This window comes from Oryctolagus cuniculus, chromosome 17, assembly GCF_051225735.1.
Source record: "Oryctolagus cuniculus isolate XC-2025 breed Fujian yellow rabbit chromosome 17, ASM5122573v1, whole genome shotgun sequence".
NCBI lineage: Eukaryota > Metazoa > Chordata > Mammalia > Lagomorpha > Leporidae > Oryctolagus > Oryctolagus cuniculus.
The window spans coordinates 12048233-12066218 of record NC_142883.1 but is presented as its reverse complement, the minus strand read 5'-3'; the positions used below and the strand labels follow the sequence as shown (position 1 = coordinate 12066218).

At 38.9% G+C, this 17986-nt stretch overlaps 1 protein-coding gene across 37 annotated transcripts in view; it reads left to right on the top strand.

Annotated features, from left to right (window-relative positions):
* Positions 1-17986, top strand: part of CEP112 (centrosomal protein 112) — a 519374-nt gene that overhangs the window by 305674 nt on the left and 195714 nt on the right. For all 37 annotated transcript variants that reach the window (XM_089316743.1, XM_089316736.1, XM_089316738.1 and 34 more), the window contains one exon: positions 5417-5647. In XM_089316743.1, the coding sequence (XP_089172869.1) occupies positions 5417-5647 (231 nt within the window). The remainder of the gene's footprint in view (positions 1-5416; positions 5648-17986) is intronic.

Genomic DNA, 17986 nt, shown 5'->3' with positions numbered 1-17986 from the left:
TAGAGTTGAAAGGGGCTGGGACACCCACTAGGCTCGTGAAGCGCTTCCCTCCCCTTACTCTGCTAAGGCGCCCGGACTCAACTTGCCAAGGCAGAGCACTGACCCACGTCTGTCAGGCAAGCAGCTGAGTCTGGGGAAGCCACAGCCCTCGCTGTGGATGGGGAAGGCTTGCAGGGCTCAGTGGATCCCCTGCTCCCTGTAGCTGAGGGAGCCCTGTTCCCTGAGGCTGCAGTAGGGCATGGGGTGTGGCTAGGTTTTTGGGTAATCACTGTGTCTGGCTTCGGAGGCTCAGAGTTCCCCAAGTTCTAGGGTGCGTCATGAGGGGTGCATAAGCACCGTGGGCTCACCCAGGGCAGTTGGTTCTCCTTGGCAGAGAAGGGCTGAGGCTGTGATCACAGCAGCCAGTGTGATCTCACCCTTCCCCCACTGCTGCTGATAGAGATCTACCACACCTACCTTGAGTGTCACTTGGATCCCTGCCCCACCTTCAAGCACTGGCCTCAGCTCCTTGGCCCCACCCAGCACGCACCTCTGGATATCCACTGAAGAAGTAGACATTCTACTAAGCCACAGAGGTGTACTTCAAAGATAGAAGTAGTCAGAGAAGAAAGCCAACAAGTGTTTCCAGAAAGGTGTAAAAATAAATGTAGAAATATAAGAAATGTGAACAAGGAAGACAGGATGACTCCCCAGAAGGAACACAGCAACACTTAATGTGAGACTGTGAAGATGAACAGATTGATGAAATACCTGAAAAGGAACTAAAAAGAATGATCTTAAGATTGCTCAAGAACACAGAGAAGCAAATGCATGACAGGGATGAGAAATTCTACCGGGAGATAGATATTGAAGAGAAATCAAACTGAAATATTAGAATGAAGAATTCAATATGTCAAATAAAAAATACAGTGGAAATCCTTAACAACAGACTTATGAGGCAGAAGAAAGAATATCTGAGCTAGATGACAAATCATTGGAAATATTTCAGACAAAAGAAAATATTATAAAATGGTGTTCAAGATTTATGAAAGGGACTGGCCCTATGTGTAGTGGGTTAAGCCTCCGCTTGCAGTGCTGGCATCCCAAATGGGCCCTGGTTCAAGTCCCATCTCCTCCACTTCCAATCCAGCTCCCTGCTAATGCTACTGGGAAAGCAATAGAAGATGGCCCAAGTCCTTGGGCCCCTGCACCCACGTGGGAGACCCGGAAGAAGCTCCTGGCTCCTAACTTCAGCCTGGCCTAGCCCTGGCCATTGTGACTATTTGGGAGTGAACCAGTGGTTGGAAGTTATCTCTCTGTCTCTCCTTCTCTCTCTGTATCTCTGCCTTTCAAATGAATAAAAAGATCTTTTTTTAAAAAAAATCAACAACTCAAAAATAATCAGAAAAGAAACAGCAGAGCTAATCTATACTATTGACCAGATGGACCTAATGGATATCTACAGGTCATTTCATCTCATATCTGCAGAGTACACATTCTTTTCATCTGTGCGTGGAACTCTCTAGGATAGACCATATGCTAGGCCATAAATCAAGTGTCAGCAGGTTCCAAAAAATTAAAATCATACCATGTACCTTTTCTGACCACAATGGAATGAAGCTGGAAATTAACAACTTTAAAAACTAGAAAATATGCAAACACACGAAGACTGAACAACATGCTCCTGAATGGACTGTTGGTCACAGGGGACATCAAAAGGGAAATCGGGAAATTCCTGGAAATAAATGAAGGTGACAACACAGTGTATCAAAACATATGGAATACAGCAAAAAACAGTGTTACAAGGAAAGTGTGTAGGAATTAGTGCCTACATTAAGAAATTTGAGGGGCTGGCGCTGTGGCGTGGTGGGTAAAGCCACCACCTGCAGTGCTGGCATCCCATATGGGCGCTGGTTCAAGTCCTGGCTGCCTCACTTCCCATCCAGCTCTCTGCCATGGCCTGGGAAAACAGTAGAAGATGTCCCAAGTGCTTGGGTCCCTGCACCTGTGTGGGAGACCTGGAAGAAGCTCCTGTCTCCCGGCTTTGGATCGGCGCAGCTCCAGCCATTGCAGCCATCTGAGGAATGAACCAGCTGATGGAAGACCGACCTCCCTCTCTCTCTCTCTCTCTCTGCCTCTCCTTCTCTCTCTTTGTGATTCTGACTTTCAAGTAAATAAATAAATCAAAAAAAAAAAAAAGAAATTTGAAAGGCACCAAATAAATGATCTAACAGAGCATATCAAGGATCAAGAAAAACAGAACACAGCAACCGAAAATTAGTTGGCAGAAAGAAGTGATAAAACTTAGAAGAAAAAATAACAAAATGGAAACAAAAAATACAAAAGATCAGTGAAATAAAGAGCTGGTTTTTGAGAAAATAAAATAAACAAAATTGATATACTATTGGCCCAGCTAAGCAAAAAAAGTTAAAAGACCCAAGTTAATAAAATCACAGATGAAAAAGGAGATGTTACAATGGCAACACAGAAATAAAAAAGAATCATCAAGAATTACTACAAACAGCTATATGCCACCAAATTGGAAAATCTAGATGGATAGATTTCTGTTTTATATTAAATCTACCAAATTTGAGTCATGAAGATGGAAAACCTAAGTAGATGAATAGACCAATAAAGATGGAAATTGAATCAGTATTAATGACCCTCCCAACTAAGTCTAGGACCAGATGGTGTCACTGCTGAATCCTACCAAATTTTTAAAGAAGAACTAATTCCAATTCTTCTCAAGCTCTTCAAAACAATTGAAAGGGAAGGAATTCTTCCAAACTCCTTGTGTGAAGCCAGCATCATCTTAATTCCAAAGCCAGAAAAAGATGCAACGAAGAAAGAGAACTATAGATCAATATCCTCAACAAAATACTAACTAATCAAATCCAACAACACATCAGAAAGATCATTCACCCAGACCAAGTGGGATTTATCCCTGGTATGCAGAGATGGTTCAACATAATGCAAATCAATAAGTGTGATATATCACATTAACAGATTGAAGATAAACCCATATGATTATGTCAACTGATGCAGAGAAAGCACTTAATAAAATACAGCAGCCTTTCATGATGAAGATCTTAAGCAAACTGGGTATAGAAGGATCATTCCTTAATGCAGTATAGGCAATATATGACAAACCCACACCAGCATCATATTGAATGGGGAAAATTTGGAAGCATTTCCATTAAGATCCAGATCCAGACAAAGGTATAGTCAATATAGGCTGTTCTGGAAGTTTTAACCAGAGCCATTAGACAAGAAAAAGAAATCAAAGAGATACAAATGGGAGAAGAGGAAGTCAAATTATGTCTGTTTGCAAGATGATATGATGCTATACATAGGTGATCCAACTCCATTAAGAGGTCACTGGAACTCTGGTAAATTTGCAGGATATAAAATCAACACAAAAATTAATTGCCTTTATATACACAAGAATGCCTTGGCTGAGAAAGAACTTATAATATCAGTTCTATTCACAGTAGCTATAAAAAATGTAAATAGCTTGGAATAAATTTAACCAAGGATGAGAAAAATCTCTACAATGAAAACTGTAAAACATCAAGGAAAGAAATGGAAGAAGACACAAAATATGGGAAAATCTTCCATGTTCATGGGATGGAAGAATTAATATCATCAAAATGTTCATACTGTCCAAGCAATTTACAGATTCAGTGGGATTGCTGGATCCTATGGCAGTCTAGTTTTTGGTGTTTTAAAGGACATTTATACTGTTTTCCACAATGGTTGCACTAATTTATATTCTCACCAACAATTTGTGAGAGTTCTCTATATCTTTGCCAGCACTTGTTATTTTTTTGATAATAGCCAATTTAACTGAAATCAGGTAATTTTTCATTGTAGCTTTATTTTGCATTTCCCTTGTGATTGGTGATGTGGAGCATTTTTTTTTCCTAATGTTGATGTTGGCCATGTGTATGTCTTCCTTTGAGATATGTCTGGGTCTACTATCCATTTTTAAATTGAATTATTTATTTTGCTATTGAGTTGCATATTTTGAATAGTAACTCCTTGTCAGTTGTATAGCTTGCAGATAATTTCCCCTTATCTTCTGAAATTTGATGTTTATGCAGAACCTGTGAATGTGATCTTATTTGGAAATAGGGTCATTGCAGATGTAATCAAGTTAAAAATTAAGTGATGCTGACCTAGATGGGTTCTGAAATCCAATCTCATTAACATCCTTATAAAAAGAGGAATACATGGATTGTGATATCCAAATAGAACACATCCATGTGTGAAAACAGTCGGAGACTGGATTGTTGAGGTTACAAGCCACGGAACCCAAGGATTGCTAGGAAATACCAAAGGGTAGGAGGGAGGTGTGGCACAGTAGCTCCAAAAAGGCCTTTGGAAGGAGCAACTCTGCTAACCTTCATTCTGGACTTCTGACCTCAGGATTGTGAGATCAGATATTTCTGTTCTGGCTGGTGCCATGGCCCACTTGGCTAATCCTCCGCCTGCAGCACTGGCATCCCAGGTTCTAGTCCCAGTTGGGGCGCCAGATTCTGTTCTGGTTGCTCCTCTTCCAGTTCAGCTCTCTGCTGTGGCCCGGGAAGGCAGTGGAGGATGGCCCAAGTACTTGGGCCCATGGGAGAACCAGGAGGAAGCACCTGGCTCTTGGCTTTGGATCTGCGCAGCGCACCGGCCATAGCAGCCATCTGGGGGGTAAACCAATGGAAAAGGAAGACCTTTCTCTCTGTTTCTCTCTCACTGTCTTACTCTGCCTATCAAAAAAAAAAAAATGGTATTTCTGTTCTTTCGTGCCACACAGTGTGGTACTTGTTTTGGCAGTCCTAGGAAACTTGTATATCCATATGCTTGAGAATAAGAAATATACTTTAAAATGTTTCTAAAGTCCAAGAAAAATAATAATGAAACGTCTTAAAAGGTGAACCAAATGATAATGAAAAAAAACGCGTATGTTATCTAAGCCTAAAAGATGGAACAAAAGCAAAAATGTTCATAGTCTTAAGTTTATAAATCAGAAAAGAAGAAAGGCTAAAAATAAATGAGAAATTAGAAAAGGGAATACAAAATAAACCTTAAGAAATAGAAGGAAAGCATACATATAAATTAAGAAATCAGTGAGATTAAAACAAAAATATCTGAGTAATTTCAGAAACACAATGTTGAATATTTGAAAAAGCAAGAATTATTCCACGTACACAAATATCAGAAGCAAAACTAAAAATCTGTTCCTCAAGGATGCGACTATATGGTTAAATGTCCTAGGTGGTATTTACCTCTGAGCTGGGAGAGAATTGCATGGGAATAAGGACGGAAGGAAGGAACAAACGAACTTTTCGTGCATTGTGTTATTGCAATTTCTTTATTGGCATTTTGCAGTTCTTTTGTGAGTGTGCTGTTCATATCCTCTGTCTGTTTTTCCATGTTTGAAAACAAGGTTATTGCTGACATGGAGGCCCAAGTTCACAAGCTGAGAGAGGAGCTGATTAATGTGAACTCACAGCGCAAACAGCAGCTCATAGAACTTGGACTTCTTCGTGAAGAGGAAAAGCAAAGGACTGCCAGGGACCACGAGACGGCCATCAACAGAATGAAGGCTGAGTCCGAGAAGATGAAACTAGAGCTGAAAAAGACACATGCTGCTGAGACCGAGGTGACACTGGAGAAGGTAAGGCGTCCAGCTGGATTGCTTCCTGTGCATGCAACCCGTGCTTATACTCCACTCCTACCATGCTTAGATTTCATCCCTGTAAGATAGGACAAAGAATTCCTCTTTGACTTTATTAGCTGTTCAAACAGGCAGCTTAAGTACCTTGCTTTATTCTAAATTCCACTCTGAGTTCAGTAATCTAGGGAGTTTCCCAACTCTTCTTTTGACTGTGATGGAAGGGATTATATGGAACAATCTCATTCCATAGGAATTAAATATACATTGTGATAAAATAGAAATATAATATTATCAAAGACTATATTGATGAGGTGTACTTGGGCCATAGCTCTACATTTTCCTACATTAAGACTAAGTTTCAGATATTTCATAGATTTACTGATAATCATATCTAGATGTGATAGTTCTTTTTTTTTTTTTATCTTTTATTTAATGAATATAAATTTCCAAAGTACGATTTATGGATTACAATGGCTTCCCCCCCCATACCGTCCCTCCCACCCACAACCCCCCCCTTCCCACTCCCTCTCCCCCTCCATTCACGTCAAGATTCATTTTCGATTATCTTAATATACAGAAGATCAGCCTAGCATACCTTAAGTAAGTATTTCAACAGTTTGCTCCCACACAGAAACATAAAGTGAAAAATAATAGATGATTTTTTTTAAATGATGATGAAATCAGATCAGACCTATTGTCATGTTTAATCCCAGTGAGAGTCAAGTTGGGAATTGATAATTTTTTTTTTTTTACAGAAGATCAGTTTAGTGTACATTAAGTAAAGATTTCAATCGTTTGCACCCCCATAGAAACACAAAGTGAAATATACTGTTTGAGTACTCGTTATAGCATTAAGCCTCAGTGTACAGCACGTTAAGGACAGAGATCCTACATGAGGAGTAAGTGCACAGTGACTCCTGCCGTTGACTTCACAAATTGACACTCCTGTTTATGGCATCAGTAATCTCCCTATGCACCAGTTATGAGTTTCCAAGGCTATGGAAGCCTTTTGAGTTCTCCGACTCTTATCTTGTTTAGACACGGTCATAGTCAAAGTGGAGGTTCTCTCCTCCCTTCAGAGAAAGGCACCTCCCTCTTTGAAGACCTGTTCTTTCCACTGGGATCTCACTCACAGAGATCTTTTTGCCAGAGTGTCTTGGCTTTCCATGCCTGAAATACTCTCATGGGCTTTTCAGCCAGATCCGAGTGCCTTCAGGGCTGATTCTGAGGCCAGAGTGCTATTTAGGACATCCGCCATTCTATGAGTCTGCTGAGCATCTCACTTCCCATGCTGGACCACTCTCCCCTTTATCCATTCTATCGGTTGGTGTCAGCAGATACTAGACTTGCCCATGTGCTCCCCTTGACTCTCAGTCCTTTCATTATGATCAATTGTGAACTGAAATTGATCACCTGGAATAGCGAGATGGCATTGGCACATGCCACCTTGATGGGATTGAATTGGAATCCCCTGGTATGTTTCCAACTCTACCAATTGGGGCAAGTCAGCCCGAGCATGCCCCAAATTACACTAGATGTGATAGTTCTTTAAAACAATTATTAATGTGAAGAGAACAGATTCCATGCGTTCCCTAGGTACAGTTCCAAGAAGACAACTATACTTCCCTCACTCTGCTGTTCCGCCTCAAGTGATAGATTTTTTATGATAGTGTAACATAAATGATGGTATATTTTCTAGGTTGATATTTCAGCAGAAATAAGAAAAATTTGTTTGGAATTATGTTATTGATGTAAATGTCAGTATAATGTTTACATAGTTTGAGTTTACTTATATTTAGTACCATGTCAAATATTCTTCTTTTGGTGTCTTGAGAAAGTATAAATGTTTTAATCAGGTACTAACTGTGAACTACTGTGATCCCAATTCCTGTAACTGCCCGTTGAGTCCTTCAAGGCCAGTCTGTGTCTTGGGAATAAGAAACTTGAAATAAATCATCTAATTCTTTATAATTCTTTCCCACCTTTTCTTCACCTTTAAATAATGCTGAGCCTTCAAAGAGTATAAAACACTCTAAGCACTACTCCTCTGGTTTGCAAAGGGCTTGCTTTGTTGTACTTTAATTCATCTGAAAGTCACATTTCAGCAGACTTTGCCCTTGACAGCATAGCTCTGAACTCAGAAATAAATAGGAAAAAGGCTCTAGAGAGGTGGGAGTGAGCCTGCATTTTGGAAGAACAGCAGAGAGATCGGTGTGGCCGAGAACAATGACCGAGCTAGAGCAGGTCAGGAAGAGCCCTCAAAGCATGGGTCCAGGACAGGGTGCTGTCTAGGTCACTGAGCGGCTTTTCTTTGCTCTGTGCTTAGAGGATAGTTGGCAAGTTTTGAGCAGAGAGTGACATGATCTGACTCAACTGGAGTGGGATCTCTCCAGTTGCCTTACTGAGAAGAGACTGAATTGAGCACAGAGGAGGAAGTAGGGAGACCAAATGGCTATTGCAATAACTTAGACAAAAGGTGATGAAGGCCTGAGCCTGGTCAGGAGCCATGGATGCGATAAAAACATGTTTGGGTTATGTTGTTGAAGGCAGAGGTGACAGGACTTGTCCATGGCTTAGATGTGGGCATGACAGGGATGGTGGAGGTGGGAACAGTCAAGGGTGGTGCCAAGTATACTTGCCCAGGTCAGCAGATGCATAGACCTTTTTGTTGCAAGAGTAACACATGGGGCCACACAGGGCTTTTTCAGGTTGAGATGCCTTTAAAGCTATAAATGAGAATTTTGTGATAATTCTACCCAAGCAATACAAAATAATTATGCTTTGACACTAAAATGGGCACAGATTCAGGAATTGGGAGAATTTCCTTATTCAAAATGATCTTAAAACTCTAGCAGTAGCAGAATGAAAATACTGTTGCCAGTTCTCTTTTTTTGTTGACTCTTAACACATACCTCACCTTGACCTCGGTCACCTCTGCTTAATGGTTCAAGGTGTTTCTAAAGAAATCTTAAAAGTCGCAGATACCAGTACACCCCAATTTAAGAAAATTGAGCATACCAAAGCCAGGCTCACACAACATACAACTTAGGCTTTAATTTTCTTACATTGTGTATTCACATTTCAAATGTTTCTTTTCCATAGGTGAACTTCTGCAAGCATAGGTTTATATATGTTACTAACTAACTGACAGGTTACAGATAATAAAACAATTAGTATTGGAAGCCATTGTTAATTCATTTGGCAAATATTTCTGGTAGATTTTCTATGTTCCAGGAAGGCATTATCCCAGGTACTGGTGGGAAACAAAGAAAAAAGGAAAAAAAAAGCAGGTAGAATGAGGTCAAACAGATTATGAAATGATGTGGCTGCAAGAAACACACACACACACACACACACACACACACACAGAGAGAGAGAGAGTGAGAGTGAGAGTGTTAGAGAAACACCATAATGCTGGTATAGTGGAATTTGGGGAAAACTACTTTGTGTTGTAGAAATTGGAAAATTAACTGGAAGATATAACATTTGAACTAGATACAAGTAATATGCAAGATTTTGACTGGTAGGTATAGGGGTGGCTTTCCAAGTCAAAGAAATACCAAAAGCAAGAGAAAACAAAACCATATATATATATGTGTGTGTGTGTGTGTGTGTGTGTGTGTGTATATACCATACATATATATGTGTGTGTATATATACACATATATGTATACATATACATATATGTGTGTGTATATATATACACACACACATTATATATATGTATGAACATACATACACACATCAAAGAAAGTGGTTAGTGACTAAGCTAAAAGATAACTTAAGGATCATTGTGACCTCAGTGGGTCAGTTGTGAAAAACTACTGAAGGTTTTTGAGAACCGAAGTGCCAGGTTTCAAGCGATCATTAGGAAAAGCATTCTGTCAGTGTTGGCAAGATATCATAGCATTGACGTTGATGGCACTGGGGTGTGAGCAAGAGGGCTTTGCGGAGTCCAGCTGAGGTGCATGAGGAGTAGTGCCGGTGCTCGAGAGTCGTCGCATCGCAGAGATGGTGTTGGGTAGCCCTGTTCCGTGTAAATGCAGCTTGTAAAAATTCGAGATTACAGGCGTGTCTGGTTCTAGGTGAAAGAAGATGGATTCAGTTAAGACCACGTTGGGTTTGGAGTGCTGCACGGCACTGCACTGGCTGTGATGTCCCCTTGCTGCTGAACGAGTGTTCCTGGAGATGCTAGAGCAGAACTGGAAGGAACAGCCGCGGGAGGCCCCCACAGAGAGCACGTGGTGTGAGCCTGGGGAGTGAGAGGGTCAGGAGCGGAAACCGCAGGGTGGAGGGGAAGGAAGGCAGAATGGAAGGGAGCAGCGACATTGGAGAGGTTGGGAGGAAACAGGCAAAGAAGGGTCATCAAGGCAAAAGGAATGTGAAAAGAATGTGTTTTCATGGAAATGGAGGGAAAGAACATTTAGAAAGGAGATTTGAAGAATGTGACAGAAAATCAGGAAGGATGGGGGTTGAGGAAAGGTCACTGGATTGGGAACTGAGCAGTCATTGATGACCTTGGCCAGAGCTCTGAAAATGATAGTGTGCACAGAGACACAGTTGCAAAGGACAAATGAGGGAGGAGAGATGAGCTAACGCTGTTGTGATGGAAAAATCTGATGTTCAAAGGAAAGTGTGGTTCCAAAGAGCAGCAGGGATTCGGGAGAATAAATTTATGGGTTGCACATGTGTTAGATATTTTGAAGTACTTGTGAAGAATAGTAGAGAATTGATGGCATGTGATCTGAGAGATGAGGGTATGAAGGAAATCCTTAGCACAACCTGCCTAAGCCCTTGGGTACAAGGATTCAGGTGCATGAGATGATGGGAACACATACCCTCTCCTGCCCTCAGATCTTACACCTGCCACCCTCCGCCCAGAACGTTCCTCTATGATTTCCTTGTGGCCAGCCTCCATCTCATGATGTGCACTCCTCAGAGTATTCTTCCCAGATTTCTTTATCTAAAGGCTGGTCTACCTGTGGAACCTTACTTTATCTTATCATTACAGGTTATCTCACCATCTGAAATCACCTGTTCATACGTTCACTTGTCTGTTTTCTACTTCTTCCCAGCCACTAGACTGTAAGCTCCATCAGGAAGACTTTGTCACCCCTAGTGCCTAGAAAACTTTCCTAAGGCAGGGGCTCACTTGGTGTGTGTGTGTGTATATATATATATATATATATATAAAATATATATATATATATTAGGTGAATTATTAGGTGAATGAGTGATAAGAGGTGTGACTTTTGCTGAGGGAGGAAAGAAAAGGGGGGATTGGTAAAGATATGAAGTTCCCTGCAAGACTTGAGTCTTTACACTTAAATATCATCTGTATTAGCCAAGAATCATAGTGGTCTGGTTAGGTGAGCAGTTTCAAGAAGAGGGAAACAACCAGGCTTCAGGCTGGACAAGTGAGCGGAAGCTGCTGCCAGGAAGAGGGGTTAAGGGCATTTGCTCTGGTAGAATTGGAATTCTGCACACAGAGGAAGTCGTGCAGGCAGTGGGAGTCTGGAAGAATGGAATGCTCCGGCAGTGAACTGAGAACGCAAGTTATACAGGAGGTAGAAATGAGGTTTGAGCAAGGTAATTTTAGCTGACGTGGATAAAGGCACTGAGGAGGCCGGCCAGTGTGAACGGACTTGTGGCATATGGAGGTTCAGGGAAGGAGAGAGAGCAGGAAGTAGACTTGTGCTTAATGCAATGAGTTTGGTTTCTGTTGAGTTGGTGAAATTCACCAGCCCCAATGTCCATATGGGCTGGGCTCTTGATATGACGAGCAACTTGTATTTCTGAATGATGCATGGTTTTACTTAACTTGTAAATGGAGCCTAGAGTTTGTAAATGCAGTGAAGACCTTGATAGTTCAAAAGCATTCTTTGTAAAATAATTCACTTCTAAAGCTCCAGGATCTTGCATGGTATATTTGCACAAAGTAGATAATCATTAAGTCCTAAATGAATGACTTTAAAAAAATGACCAACTAGAAATTCAGTGTAGCCCCACTAGGACAAATAGTAATTTATCCAAATTTGATTTATACCAATTATAAATACTTTAGGTAGACAAGATACATCTTTTTATCCAAATATCCATTTATGTAACCTTAGTGTTATAATTTCTTCTATATTACTTAATGAGTTAAACATATAGCATAATGCTTTTTTTAGACATATTTTTAATTTTCTACACAAATTAATACATATTTTAATTTTACTGGAAAAATTTGTATTAACACTAAAAATCTGGTATTATAATGCTAGTTTGTTGGGTCATCCTTCTAATTATTCAGTTATTTTCACTGTATCTTATAAAAAGTTAAATATTTTATCAAGAATAAATAAACCTGAAAGTTTAGATTTTAGTACCACTTGAAATTTCAGTCAGAATTGAGGGTTTTAGAAATTAATTTTCTATCATTGAGTACAAAATTGAGGTTCAAAGAGAAGTGGACATTCCATGTGGGTCTGGGTTATTTCAGTAGCACTTACAAGGTTAAGGTTATAAAAGAATTCCTAAGTCCAGATCCTACCTGAGTTTCTGTCAACAGCAATTTAGACCTAGATGATATCTTCAGTGGCTCTGAGTTAAGAGAAACATGAAATGCCTCCACAAGGTCAAAATACTTGAAATAGAGAATCCAAGAGAGTAAATGATTGACATTTGCAAAGTGAACGCTTCTTTTCTGCCCTTTAAAAATCTCTTCAAACTGAATTGAAACAAAGTCCATAAAACATGAACCTTTGAAAAATTAAAGAACATTACTAAGTGATGATATTGGGCAATTTTCAGAAGATTAATTAAAACTTCAGTTTTAAAATTTCGGCATTGTTTCCAGCATCTATTCAGCTATTTCAAAATACCCTTTCTTGAAGCAGAGGCTAGCTTAGAAAAAAAAGAAAGTAAAGAAGTGTAGAATAGCTACATCAATATAGCTGACCAAGGCCATGGTAAAAACATTCTATCTCCTGTTCTTTTCAAAGGGTGCGAAGAATATCTCAGTCACTGTAATTCTGTGAGAAGTCAGTTTTCATTGTTTTGTGATATTCCATTTTATGAATGTAACATAATTTATTGTATTATTCCATTAGTTTTTAGAACATCTATTTTTTTAAAAAAAAGTTTAATGTGGAGTTTAGCATAGATTTCCATAAATTTTGTCAACATTTCCTCTGTGTTTCCCTTCAAGTTAAATTCCCAATAGAACTATCAGGTCAAATTGCATGTCCCAAAGTTTGTACAAATTTACATTCACTCCAATAGAATAAATACGTATCTGTCTTATCTAACCACTCTTTAGTATTATTAATATCTTTCCTTAATTTTTGGAACATTTTTGTAAACAAGTTATTGTTTCGATTTGTATTTTTGAAATTGAAAGTTGTTCACTTACAAAATAGTGATTTGTTACTCATATTTGATTTTCTGGGAATTGCCTGTTCACTTCTGTTTGCAGTTTCTCTTCTTTTATGGCCCTAATGTTTTTCTCATAATTTACATAAACTCTTTATATTTAGGTTGATAAAAATCACCACTGTGGCAAATATGTTCTGTATTTGCCTTTTAATTTCATTTAATATTATGGTAAAAAATTGCATGTGTATTTGGTCTAATCTGTCCATCTTTTCCTTTGTGAATTCTCCACTATAAGTAGTTGTTTTAAGCTTTATGTTCTGGTATTGAAAAATATACCAACACATCAAACATTTTTCACAATATATCCTACTAAGTGAGAAGTTCTTATGAATTTGACATAACATTTACCAGCCTGGGTCCCTGGTCTGCAATTTTAAGTGGTATCCGAAGGATTATACTGGAACTCTGCCAGCCGGGAGTCATTAAAAGGCTTTGAGCAACAACTCAGCATCCTTTTCAAACTTAAGAAAAGCTCCATATGGTATAATTATTCAAAGCTAAGGTCATAGAAGCTACTTAAACCTTTGAAATTCATAATTAAAGGATTAATATTAACTTATGAAGACTTTGTCATTTTGGCTTAAGATGGATTCCTAATCTCAATTCTGTTCTTTTTACTTTGATCTTTCCCCTTTGCTAAGAAAATGTGGTTTTATATATTTAAATTTTAAATTAAATATCCAGATTTATAAAAATTAGTTTACAAACAACATCCAGTATAATTTTAATTATATCCACAAGTGTTGATAAACTCCATGTTGACATTTTCCTCTGGGTGTGTGAGCCATAGCCTGATGTAATGACGTAATGTCACCTCTGAGCATAACAATAAATTGATTTACCAAAAAAATACACAAATGCCAACTTTGAAAATTTAGCATGTGTACATAATTTGAATGTGACAAATTTGTGTTCATGTCTCTTAAAATTTAGAATTTTAATGTGTTTAAATCGTGAAGGAGTTTTGTCTTGTCTTCTACAATAGCTAAGACTTTTGCTGTCCTTTTGACAGTATATACAAATCAAAACAAATAAAACATTTTTGTTAAATCAGTTAACGCATCTCCCTGTGTAGCAAGAGGAAACACGCGTTCCTTCCATGCTTGCTTCTCTACGTCAGCCCCGCGTCGCTCCTGCTTGATCTGGTTCTGATTGAGGTACCTGTGTCACAGGGAGTCTCACAAACTAGAGCAAGGCTTCCGCCATCACTCACGCCTGGGTATGTACGTGGTCAGAGGTCTGCTGGCCCCTCCTGAGTGGAGCTGCGAGGCTCGGGCCAGTGTGGACTCGCAGGCAGACGCAGAGATGGCTGCCCCCTGCTGAACTGGCTCTCACAGCTTCCCCGTCTCTGCTGCATGTTAAAGAGCACTCTGACTTTCCAGCAATTTGGGAAAACAAATCAATAACCTAACTCTAGTTTCCCTAGACTGGAAAACTATTTTTACTTGGGGGAAATTAAGAGATAGTATATTTATGTTATGATTATTTGAGAATAATATCCAGAATTATAATGGAATCATTGATTTTTATACTTGATCTTAGCCAGAAGGCTGAGAGGCAATAGGAATCATTGTTTTTTAAGTAAGCATTTAAAATTTGCAGGATTAATCCTCCCGTTAGTCTACTTAACTTTCTAACACTCTAATAGAACCACTGAAAATCCAAGATCTGGCATTTATCAGAAGTTCTTGGCTTTGTTTCTATGTACATTTTTAAGTAAAAAAAGTTTCTACCTAGGACAAGTGAAAATCTCTTAAGTAGTACAGCAAAAGACGGTAATTTGACTTGAGAAGCTACTGAAAATAGAAGAGCTTATTTGCCATCTTCCAAGGCTGATATTTTTCTAAACTGTTAGAGTTGGGAGCATGTGACGTGAGTCAGTATTTGCACCCCAAGACATGAGCATGCTCCGTGTCTGTGTGTGTGTGTGTGTGTGTGTGTGTTTAAGATTAGTGCTGATGATTACGTGAACTTTTTAATACTTTCAACTTCATGGTCAGGCCTTTAGGAATCTTATTGATAGTGCATCCTTTTTTACAAAATTGAAGTAGAGTGGAAATCACATTTCATCAGCATCTTCACCAATAATGAAATGATTATAAATGGGAACCAAAATAATAATTTATGGTCCTATTTTGGTAGCTCTTCATTAATAGGGTACTTAAAAAAAAATTCCCAAGAAAGTCTCGGCTTGTACCTGCTATTGCAGTGTACTGTGTGATTTAGCATGACCCCAAATTCCTGTCTCTCTTAAATACCTGCCAGTCTCCATGCTGAGTTCTATGCTCACCCTAGCTATGAGGGCACTTTTTAGGATGCATATTTTTCTTCTTATGTTTCCCATAACTTACTTTACTTTATAATGGTTATTGCATATATTTTACCTTGCTATGAGTGTATGATTTTACAGTTTTTAACAATAATTATGCTTACTTATATTCTACAGTGTAACATTTCCATACATGAATGCCATGTATGTAGCTAAGATGAGGGCGATCAGCATTTTCCCTTTGGCTTTATGACTGTAGCCTTGGGACTCTTTTCTTTTATTTGCTCATAAAATATATAATAGTTTGTTGGGGCTATAGTCACCCTACCATGCTGTGTAACACTAGGGATGTATTCCTTCAATCTAACTCTGATTTGGTACCTGTTATCCAAGCTCCCTCCATCTCCCTGTGCTAATCCCAGCCCCTAGTGATTACTATTCTGTGTTCAGATTGAGTTCTCCACATGAGGGAAAACATCTAGTACTTGTATTTCTCTGACTGGCTCATTACACTTAACATGATGTTGTCTGGTTCCATCCATTTTGCTGCAAATGACAGATTTCATTCTTTTCTGTAGCTGAATGATATTCCATTGTTTTTATTTTCTTTGTTTACATTTCTTTGTTTTACATTTTCTTTGTCCATTTATTTTTTGGTAGAGACCTTGGTTGCCTCCCAGTCTTGGCTGTTGTGAACACCACTGCAGTGAACATGGTGAACTACTTGCCTCTTTGATGTGATGATAGTGCATCTTCTTGATACATTCTCAGTGGTGGGATGGCTGGATCCTATGGAGTTCTGTTTTTAGTTTTTAAATAAATATCCATACAGTTGTCCATAGTGGCTACACTAGTTTACGTTCCCACCAACAGTGGATCAGTTCCCCTTTTTCCACATCCTAGCCAGCCTTCCTTACTGACTCTTTGGATAGCAGCCATTCTGACAGGACTGAGGTGGTACCTCATTGTGGTTTTGATTTGCATTTCCCTGATGGCTAATGACAATGAACATTTTTTTCATATGTTTGTTGGCTATTTGTATTTCTTCTTTTGAGAATTATCTAATTCTTAACTGGATTGTTGTTATTATTGAGAGTTTTGAGTTTCTTGTCTATTCTGGATATTAATCTTTTGTCAGACAAGTAGCTTACAAATAATTTTTAGCATTCTGTCATATGTCTTTTGTTCTCTTGATTGTTTCCTTTGCTGTGTGGAATCTTCTGAGTTTGATATAATCTCATTTGTCTAGTTTTGTTTTTTTCATCTATACTTTTGAGGTCTTATCCAAAAGCTCATGGTCTATACCAATGTCTTGAAGTGTTTCTCCTGTGTTTCTTTCTGGCAGTTTCATCATTTCAGATCTTACATTTAGGTCTTTGATCCCTATTGAGTTGCTTTTTGTATATGATGAGAGGTAGGAATGTAATTCCAGTTTTCTACTTATGGATATCCAGATTTGCTAGCACCATTTATTGAACAGGCTATCCTTTTTCAAATATATGTTCTTGGCTTTGTCAAATTTCAATTGGCTATATACATGTGGGTTAGTTTCTCTGTTCTCTATTTGGTTCTATTGCCCTATGTTGCTTTTTAGCACATTATCGTGCTGTTTAATTTGAAGTCAGGCATTGTGATACCTCCAGATTCATTAATTTTATTATTTAGTGTAGGGTTGCTTTAGCTATTCTGGATCTTTGTGGTTCCCCATGAATTTTAGGATTGGTTTTTCAAATCCTGTAAAGAATGTCATTTGTATCTTGATGGTGGACATGGGAAGTGGGTTGCACTGTATCTGTAATTTGCTTTGGGTAGTATGGACATTTTAGCAATATGAATTATTCCAATCCATGAACATGGAATATATTTCCATTTTTGTGTCCTCCCTGATTTGTTTCATCATTCTCATGTTATACTGGAGATAACTTACTCCCAGGGCTATACCTGGAGAAACAGGAACATGTTAGCGTGTGTAATGCTGAATATTGGTGTGAGATTATTAAAAAAGTTGTGGGGGAACAGTTCATAGGCTACAACACATTTTGAACACTTTTTTGCCATTAGTGTCTATTCTGTGTGTAGTGGTTATGGGCACTTGGGATATAACTAGCAGTGACAAACAGTAAGATAATCCTGTTCCCTCAGAGCTAATTTTAGCAGGAAAGACAGCTGACTATAAGCAGAGGACATGCTGCATACATAACTTTTGTAAGATTTTAGAAAATCTCTAAGTGCTATTGAATAGAGAAGATCAAGGGAAACTGTGGAGGTTCAGGGTTGGGAATATTAATATCGAGTTGGCAGGGTTGACTTCATCCAGAAGGTAGTGTTCAAGTAAAGACAAAACAGTTGGTGAGACATGGTGATATTTGGGGAAAGGAATTGCTGAGAGAAGGAACAGCCAGTGTAAAAACCCTAAGGCAGGAGAGAGACTGGCATGGTTAAGGAAAGGTAGAGTGGTCGGTGTGGCAAGTGTGGAATGAACAAGGGGAGCGGCTGGGAGATGGTCCTAAAGGACGCCAAGGCCTGATCTGCTTAGGGTCTTTGAGGCCTTTCCAAGACCTCGACTTTAACCGTGAGTAGAGGGAGAATGTGAGAGCTCTGTGCATTGAGATATGACCTGAGTTAGGCTTTAAAAGACCATTTTCATCACT